This window comes from Protopterus annectens, chromosome 9.part0 (assembly GCF_019279795.1).
Source record: "Protopterus annectens isolate FY-2018-M chromosome 9.part0, PAN1.0, whole genome shotgun sequence".
In the NCBI taxonomy this organism is placed as follows: Eukaryota; Metazoa; Chordata; order Ceratodontiformes; family Protopteridae; genus Protopterus; species Protopterus annectens.
This window is the reverse complement of record NC_056743.1, coordinates 748870472-748880281: the sequence shown is the minus strand read 5'-3', so window position 1 is coordinate 748880281 and position 9810 is coordinate 748870472. Positions and strand designations below refer to the sequence as shown.

General features: G+C 36.6%; 1 protein-coding gene across 5 annotated transcripts in view; it reads right to left on the bottom strand.

Annotated features, from left to right (window-relative positions):
• LOC122811506 (AP-2 complex subunit alpha-2) overlaps positions 1-9810 on the bottom strand; it is a 2640839-nt gene that overhangs the window by 282302 nt on the left and 2348727 nt on the right. For all 5 annotated transcript variants that reach the window (XM_044083382.1, XM_044083385.1, XM_044083386.1 and 2 more), the window contains one exon: positions 110-244. In XM_044083382.1, the coding sequence (XP_043939317.1) occupies positions 110-244 (135 nt within the window). The remainder of the gene's footprint in view (positions 1-109; positions 245-9810) is intronic.

Sequence of the window (9810 nt, the reverse complement as noted above, 5' to 3'; positions counted from 1 at the left end):
TAATTCACCTGCAAATATTACAAAAAGTCATACTAAGCAACTAGCCCACCACATAACCCAAGCATCAGGAAGTTCCTCCCATCAACTCATTACTTCTTCAGTCCTTTACCTGAGCTTGTGCATTAGGTTCTAGACGTAGTAAGCAGCCTACTTGCAGGGTTTTTGTCTGAACGATTCCAGCACCTACGAAGTTATCTGGATTTGGATCTACATTTTCTAACAAAGCAGTACCAAAGCCCAAAAGCTACAAGAAAAAAAAAGAAAAAAAAAACATTAGATCTCCGATATATAGTACACTCCACAGTACAAATGCAAGCTAAAAATGTAAAATACTTGACACAATATGTGATTACTCCAACTTCCTAACTTAGAAAGATATTAGTCCTAATTGCATACTTGATGCACAAATGTGCTAAAACTGTGTACAACATTCTCCCTAAGGCAATATACACATGTCTAAAAAGGCTGAAGATTATCACGGCTTCTCACCATCAAGAGCATTTCAACTAGCAAGTTACAAAGCAAGTGTGACCTCCTCCAATGAAGAATTTAAATAGTTTATACTTGGCTGAGCACACTTGTAAAATCTCCACCTGTTACAGTCACTAAATCACACATCATATTCAGGCACACCTTTCCTCAGTTCTTTTCTGCCCCTGCAAAATGAGCAACAAAAAAACCTGAAGGAAGTGCAGGCCATAAAACACCACAATCTCTCCTTCTAAAGGAGGGAAGCAGTCAGTAAGGTAGACAAGAAGTCTCCAAAGACCTCAGTTTACAGGATATACCTACTGGAGGCAATCTTTGCCAGCAAGACCTTTTTCTTCTGAACTAAGTACTAGTATTCTTGTTATGCAAGCCCTTTCAATACAGCTGTGCCAAAACATACTCAAGATATTAAGCAACTGTACATGCTGCAATACTTGCTTTATGTGTGAAGCCTGGGGAAAGGAAACAGTGGGACATGCACACATTGAAAGTAAGAAGCACAGGCTCTGCCCAATATAGAAGAATGAAATATGTGCCAAAAATAAAAAGGAACATAACTGCATTTAATAAAGCAGTATGTAATACCCAACATGGCAGCAAAAAAAAAAAAAAAAAAAAAAAAGAAAAAGACTCCTTAACAGTATGTTGATGGCCTTACACTGTGCTAAAGAGGAGATGCCTAAACTGATCTAAGTGAAAGTACAGTTGTGTTAAGTAAGACTTAACAGAAAATTCTGAATGATCAATGATGCTGCAGTAACATCAGATATCTAGATTATATTCTAGCAAGGATATTACAGCTGGCCAGCTGCCAAAGATTCAGGACACCTTCCATGTGCCCAAACTGTCAGGAAACAAGAGATCAGCTGACTAAAAGACAAGTTTGGGGATAAAGCCCTCAAGAACTTTACTATACTCCAAAAAAATACTCCTCTGAGGCCTTTGAGGATTGACAGTTGGCATATGATTTTCTTTGCTAGAAACAGAAGTTCCGTTTGGGGGGGGGAACTTGCTCCCCCCCCCCAGATGCCTTTACTGAATTATCGCTTGTGACAGGCAAATTTACATTCTTATAAGTGGTTGAATTTTAATTAACATAATCATTATACTTCATATATATAGCTATATATCATATAACCTAAGCAACGGTGAATAAATTATTCAATGCCTGACTTTTTTTAAAGACACATCTTTATTAAACCATCACTTACAACCTAGGCACACATTTTTATAAAGGAAAACAAACCACACCAACACAAACCTAATTGCAAGCATTTTACATCACAAACCATAATGACACACTCCCAGTTGCAAACATTATACACGGCTTATAATCTACCAAATCATTTTCAGTCAAACATTACACAACTCATTTAAGTCCTACCTTCTTTTAAACGTCATTCCTCTCCTGTAAGTACTGTTCCCTCAATTCCCATATTTTCCTATGCAGTTTGCTCTTAACCTTTTCTAAGGATCTCCATTCCAGTTTTATCTCTGTTACTATATTCACTACTTCTAGTATAGTTGGCTTAGATTTTGATTTTTCTACGAATTGCTTTTTTTAGCAGCTACCATAATTAGACACAGCTATGCCTTACAATGTCTAGGCAATTCTGATTTTGTATCATAGCTCAGAAAAATTATTTCCCTCGTCAGACCAATCTGCCCATCCAGCATCTCTGACGGAGCATCCCACAGGGAATCTTTAAAGTCTGACAACTTACCGCACTCACAGAAAATATGTTCCCAATTACCTCTTTCGTCCCCGTCTCACTGCCAACATTTGTTGTCGACCTCAGTAAAAAAAATTCTCTGTGGAGACTACTTGGGGTACAAAAATATCTATATAAACATTTCCAAATAAAAATCTTAAACCTTCTAGATTTTGTTGCACATTTGGGAGCTATGCATATATCCTCCCATTGTTTCTTTGTGAATTGCTTATCCAATCTCTCTTCCCAATCCTTTCTTACCTCTTCTGATTCTTATAGTTACCATGCAATATTTTGGGTCCACTTCTAAATCTCGAAAGCTCAAAATCTCGAAATTCAAAATACTGAGTCCAAAATCTCGAAAGTTCAAAATACTGAAAACTCAAACTACTGAATCTCATAATATCAAGAAAAAAAAAACTACAGGATACCAACACTTACTATACTCCACAAAGAAGTACATTGAGAAACAAATAAAAGACAAAGCATATTAGTTTACTCCATCTATTACTGGGGGGGGGGGCAAGCTCCCCTGCACCTCCCATGTGGGGGGGCTGCACTCCCATACCCCCTGCTACTTAAATATATCAACTAAGAGATCGCACTTTATTACACTAAGATGAGTTTTGTTGTAAGTTGCAAGTGCTAAGAAACCATCCCTGACATGCCAATCACAGCTCAGCAGCCTGTCTTGTTCAGCATTTCAAGGGATCACAGACTATGAACTGGCTGAGTCACCAAGAACAGCTGCTGAGCACAAAAACAACAAAATCTGATGGGACCAAAAAGAGGATATGGGAATTGACAACCGTCTTCCCCTGTTGTACTTGAGAAGCACACTGAGACAAAACAGAAGAAAAGTACAGACAAAGATTTTTCTCTGAGAGAGATAAGACCATTCCAACTTTGTGCTCAAGTGAACAAAACTTGGGAAGTTAAGTTTAATATCACTAGCTCTTGTAAAAATATTAAGTTCTGGCCTACCTCAGGCCTCAAAAATCATCCTCTAGAAATAAGCCAAGAATACCTCACTCTCAGACTTTCAACCAACACCTGCACAGGCCTGCCAAGAATTTCTGATGTCTGGAATGTGATGGGTTAACCAGGAAATAAAAAAATGTGCAGCACTCACTCCCAAAAGGGCTATGTTTTCCTGCTAAAGGCAAGACAAATGGTACCAATCCTTTGACATTAAGAATGTACTTGTCAATAAGGGTCAAAATGCCTCATGCTCTTAAAATAAAAAAATGCCTTAAAGGCTCTGAGAATTGTTCAAAGTTCTACAGTATTTACACAGAATGCACACACAGATTCATTCCACACATGAAGTTCCAGGAGGTAAGCCTGTCGATGTTAGGCAAGAATCCAGAGTCCTGAGATCCAGAAAACTGTAAGAGCAGCTTAGCAAGTTTGCCAGCATATTTACTTCTTCAGTAGTCTGAAAACTTGAGAAGGTGGTATTCCTGTATGATGGCCCTTAGCTCTTCTCACAGTGTTTATCCTCACAGAGAGTAAAAGCGTAACCCCTTATTTTTCCAATCATCATGCACCAGTTTGGTTGTTGGAATGAATCGGCTCCTCTGCACGGCTTTCATGGCAAGAATTAACACCTAAAGCTCTAGACGGTTCATATGGCAACAACAACCATGAAGAAATTAAGAAAGAGTCCTCAACCCCCATCAATGAGGTGTTCACTAACATGCCTTATGACAGATTTGGAAAAGAATACGCACAATTAAACTGGTAAGGACTGACCCTCATGCCAGGGCTAATGTCTGACATCAAAAGCAAGTATCTAAAGACATCTAATGTAAGCAAAAGGTACCAATAAAACTGTGCTTGCTATTCATCCTAAAAAGCACACGGGGGTGGGGGGCGGTATAGATCCATTGGGGATGCAATCTGCGTTTTCTTACTTAACTGGACAAACTAGGAGAATCACAGCTCTCTTCCTTCAAAGACAGGCCACTAAAATGAGCTTGAATTTCCCTCTTCTTGTCTTCTGCAAAACAATGGAAATGAAAAGAAGGTGTTGAGTTCCAATACCCAAGGAGTGGATAAGGTTTTAACTGCCCATGCCTCCTTGCAACAGTACATGGAAGAGGAGAATTTCTTCATATGGAAATTCTTCTCTGAAGGAAAAAAAAAAACAGCATTATAGACTATACCCATCTATGCTACAGGTTTTAAAAACCTTGCTAGCCAGATTCCATTTGTGACTATTTGGATGCAGACCTACTTAGCTTGTCTGCCACTAAGTTCAGATTTGAAGGGTGTAGGAGGCCTGGAGATGAAGGCCCACCTGAGTGTATTTCCCATGCTATCATTGCCAGTTTAGACAGCTGGTATGAATATTCATCTTTATGTAACCACATTACAGTGATGCTATTTGTAATAATCTTTAGTTCTCTCAGTTGCCAATCTGTTTTAAAGGCTTGTATATTTAGAATGTGGATCCTTACCGTCTTCAAGCTGAAATGCCAACTCTACCATGAAGTTGCATACTCCCTGTAAGGGATGTATAGTACAAGCCTCAACAAGCTAGGCCCAAGGTATCGATAATACTTTATTTAATCTACATTTGTTGACCGGGAATGTCTGACTGAGCCAAAGCCCTTTTTCAGCAGAGGCCCAGGGAGAAAAGCTCCAGTATATACAGATTACATTTAGTCATTATACAAATATTATACATGTAGAAAATGGCAAAACAGCTAGATTTCAGCCACAGCATTTTTAAAAGTAGTAGTAAATATAAAAAAGCAACATAGGAGTAGTTTTTTTTTTTTTTTTGCAACTGAATCATACAGGATATATTAAAGTACAAGAGCGAGATGAATACATAGACTAGCAGTGTTATCAAGGTGGATTTGAGCACTGGCAGATCCACTGTCCTTTGAAATATTCTTTTAGAGTTAGTTTAAATTGTTTGGGATGTGAGTGTTCGAATTTCAAGAGGAAGTTTTCTCCATTCAATAGAGGGGTGGTAGCTATATAAGTTGCACCCTGCTTTAGACTTGTGCTTATAGATATTTAAGAGGTCTTGGGAAGAGCTGCGGAGGTTTCTTGAAGGAGCATAGTGGGAGATGACAGTGTAAGGCTGGACAGAAAGATGGCTGGTAAAGAATTGAGTGTATGGTTTGAAGCTGAGAGAGAAGGAAGAGGTGAGGCAGCTCAAGCCAGTTTAAATATTTTTAGAGAGAGAGTGGTGAGATCTACAGGACTGTTGAGTTGCAAATCTGGCTACTTTGTGGTATGTCAATAAACAAAAGGCTGTAATGACAAAACGGCAAACTGAACTACTAAAACTGGAGTTTGATGATGTAAAGCGCTTTTCATTTGCCTTCTTAGGCAAACTTCTTCAGACAATGATACATTGTGGAAAATAGTCCTCGTTAAATAACACAAGACAAATTAAGAACTGCTGTTAGCAATTAAAAACTGCTATTAGTAATTAAAAAACAAGCTAACCTTTTCTGGAGTCTGCGCTTAAAGTCAAATAGACCCAAAATCGAAGACTCAGACACAGTTATAAATACAACTATAAATGTCATACCTTAGTTATATACAGAATAAGAAACATGTATATACAAAAATTAACCTATATTCTTGAATATATACGAAAATAAAAATAAAAAATAAAAAATCAACTACTAACAGACTAGGATTTTATATGTATGTATAATATAAATGTTGCTACCTTCAAGCAAATAAATATATAATATAATACAATATTAACATTTTAACCCAAAAATATTAGAAATGTTAAAACATCAATCATCTTTTCAAACTCAACAATTTAAGGACACTTGAAATGGAACAATAATCATTTAAACCAGGAAAATGGTATGCATTAAGTCTTATCTGCCAAAATAACTCGTGCTCTTCTAATCTAAGTTGTATCGGTCCACCCCTGGTATCTTGGCTAACCTGGTCGATGACTATAAATTAAAAATTGTGATCAGGAAAGGCAAGTACATGTTTAGCCAATGCGTTGTCTAACTTCTCCTTCTTAACAGCGTAAATGTGTTCGTATATATGTTCACGGAGCTTCCGCTCCGTCTTACCCACATAAAACGCTAAGGAGTTTTGGCATAGAGCTAAATAAACTAGCATAGTAGAATTACAATTTGATCTACACCTTAGCTTAAATTCTCGGTTATGCACTTTGAACCTATTAGATTCAATAATGTATTTACAATAGTTACACGCTTGGCATTTAAACATGCCAAAAGCCCTAGACTGTGGACGTTGCTGGTGTTCAAACATTGTTTTCAAATTGTTGGCTTTCCTATATGTAATTTGAGGACTAAGTCCCAACTTCATGAAAACATTTGGATCTACTTTAAATAAATCCCAGTTTTTCTTGATAATGTTCCAACAACTAATACTATCAATATTAATAGTAGTAATAAATCTAAGAGGTAGTGTAGTGTCGCGAGAAACAAGGGAATGACTCATCGAATTATTGTCAGAAACCAAAACAGTGACTTGGTCATGAAGGTTCCTAACTTGTAATAGTGGCGTATAGAATCTGTTAATACGTTTGTCTGATACTTCCTCGATGAGATCATCTAACATTTTCACGGGATAGCCACGATATAAAAACATTTTCTTTAGTAATCCACATTCTATATCAAAATCAAGGTCATAGCTCACTGTCCGTGCAGCTCTAACAAGCTGCCCTTTTACAACAGCTCTTTTCTGAACAGTAGGATGACAACTCGAAAAGTGTAAGAAAGAGTTAGAAAATGTGGCTTTCCTATAAATTTTGGCTATATAACAGGACCGAATCAGGTCCTTAGAAAGCCAAATATCCAAGTATGCAATGCCATCTTACTTAAATGTAGAGGTAAAGGCTAAGAATTCAGTAGTGCTATTAAAATAATCCACCAAACTGTTGGCAAAAGCTTAGTCGCCGTCCAATAAGATGAAAATGTCATCAAGGTAACGAGTGTAGTAAATAATGCCTTCTTGGGCTAGATAGTGGTCAAAAACATAACTATGCTCCCAATAGGCCATTACTAGGTTGGCAATACTTGCCCTACAAGGGGAGCCCATTGCCACACCTACTGTCTGTAGATAAAAATTGTCGCCAAACATAAAGAAATTGTTAGAAAGGATTAAATCAAGTAATTCGTTAACTAAATCAATGTCCTTATTACTGGCTTGCCTTCTTTTTAACATTTCACCAACCCACTCCATGGCTGTACTATGAGGAATGCTTGTGTACAAGTCTTTGACGTCAACTGTAAGAAAGTTGTGTTGGGCATTAAAGACCAAATTATTGATATTCGTCAAAAAAGACCAAGAATCCTTACAGATATGGTCTTCGTGTACAATGCATCTTTGTAATATCCCATCCACTACTTTAGCGCATGCATAAGTAGGTGAACCGCGCCCATCTACTAAGGGGCGCATGGGTGGATTGGTTATGTTCTTGTGTATCTTCGGTATACCAAATAAATATGGATACCTAGGGTACAAAGTTGTCACAATTATACAAATCTTGATCAATCCTCCCTTCAACGAACATTTCTTCTATACAATCCTTAATTATTCTATACGCCCTGTTAGTCTCAGATCTAGAGCTCAAGGAATAAGAAGAAGTGTTCAAAAGATGTATCATGCGGTCAAAGTAGTTAGAATCATCAAATATCACCAAACCACCACCTTAGTCAGGTTTACAAATGCGTGTGTTACTAGATCTTAAATAATCAAGACATTCAGCTTCAAATTTGTGAACATCACTTTTCAAATTAGTTGGATTATGAGCAAAATTTTGTCTGATATCCAACTCACACATTTGTTCAAATGTTGATATTAAAGGATGCAAAGGTGGATTAAAGGTGCTTGGTACTCTGAAACCCTTGCCCATCTCAGTGTATGCCTCACCTCCCATCATTAAATGGAAGTTAAGCTTCCTTGCAAACAATTTGACGTCTATGATGGTTTTAACGATGTCAAGTTTCTGCTTTGGCACATAAGTGTACCCTTTAGAGAATAGTTCAACCATAGGTGGTGTAATCATTACGGAAGAGAAGTTAAACACTTTAAAATCACTATTCACGTTGGTGATTATGTCTGGGGCTTGTTGATTTTGATGTACTGATAAAGCAAGCAAATCTAAATCATCTCCCAATGGTGTAACAACATTATTAACCAACAAAATTATTAACCAACGTATTAACAGATTCTATACGCCACTATTACAAGTTAGGAACCTTCATGACCAAGTCACTGTTTTGGTTTCTGACAATAATTCGATGAGTCATTCCCTTGTTTCTCGCGACACTACACTACCTCTTAGATTTATTACTACTTTTAATATTGATAGTATTAGTTGTTGGAACATTATCAAGAAAAACTGGGATTTATTTAAAGTAGATCCGAATGTTTTCATGAAGTTGGGACTTAGTCCTCAAATTACATATAGGAAAGCCAATAATTTGAAAATAATGTTCGAACACCAACAACGTCCACAGTCTAGGGCTTTTGGCATGTTTAAATGCCAAGCGTGTAACTATTGTAAATACATTATTGAATCTAATAGGTTCAAAGTGCATAACCAAGAATTTAAGCTAAGGTGTAGATCAAATTGTAATTCTACTATGCTAGTTTATTTAGCTCTATGCCAAAACTGCTTAGCGTTTTATGTGGGTAAGACGGAGCGGAAGCTCCGTGAACGTATATACGAACACATTTACGCTATTAAGAAGGAAAAGTTAGACAACGCATTGGCTAAACATGTACTTGCCTTTCCTGATCACAATTTTAAATTTATAGTCATCGATCAGGTTAGCCAAGATACCAGGGGTGGCCCGATACAACTTAGATTAGAAGAGCACGAGTTATTTTGGCAGATAAGACTTAACGCATACCATTTTAATGGTTTAAATGATTATTGTTCCATTTCAAGTGTCCTTAAATTGTTGAGTTTGAAAAGATGATTGATGTTTTAACATTTCTAATATTTTTGGGTTAAAATGTTAATATTGTATTATATTATATATTTATTTGCTGAAGGTAGCAGCATTTATATTATACATACATATAAAATCCTAGTCTATTAGTAGTTGTTGATTTTTTTTTTTATTTTATTTATTTATTTATGTATTTTCTTATATATTCAAGAATATAGGTTAATTTTTTGTATATACATGTTTCTTATTCTGTATATAACTAAGGTATGACATTTATAGTTGCATTTATAACTGTGTCTGAGTCTTCGATTTTGGGTCTATTTGACTAAGCGCAGACTCTAGAAAAGGTTAGCTTGTTTTTTAATTACTAATAGCAGTTTTTAATTGCTAACAGCAGTTCTTAATTTGTCTTGTGTTATTTAACGAGGAATATTTTCCACAATGTATCATTGTCTGAAGAAGTTTGCCTAAGAAAGCAAACGAAAAGCGCTTTACATCATTAAACTCCAGTTTTAGTAGTTCGGTTTGTCATTTTGTCATTACAGCCTTTTGTTTATTGGTTTGCATTATTTCTCTGTTTTATTACTTTGTGGTATGTAGTTTCAAGTCTAGTAAGGAGAGAGGAGTTAAGGTTAGTAAGGATATGTGAGCAATATGTTAAGCAGGGGAGAAAGTAAGCGTGAGTGAAG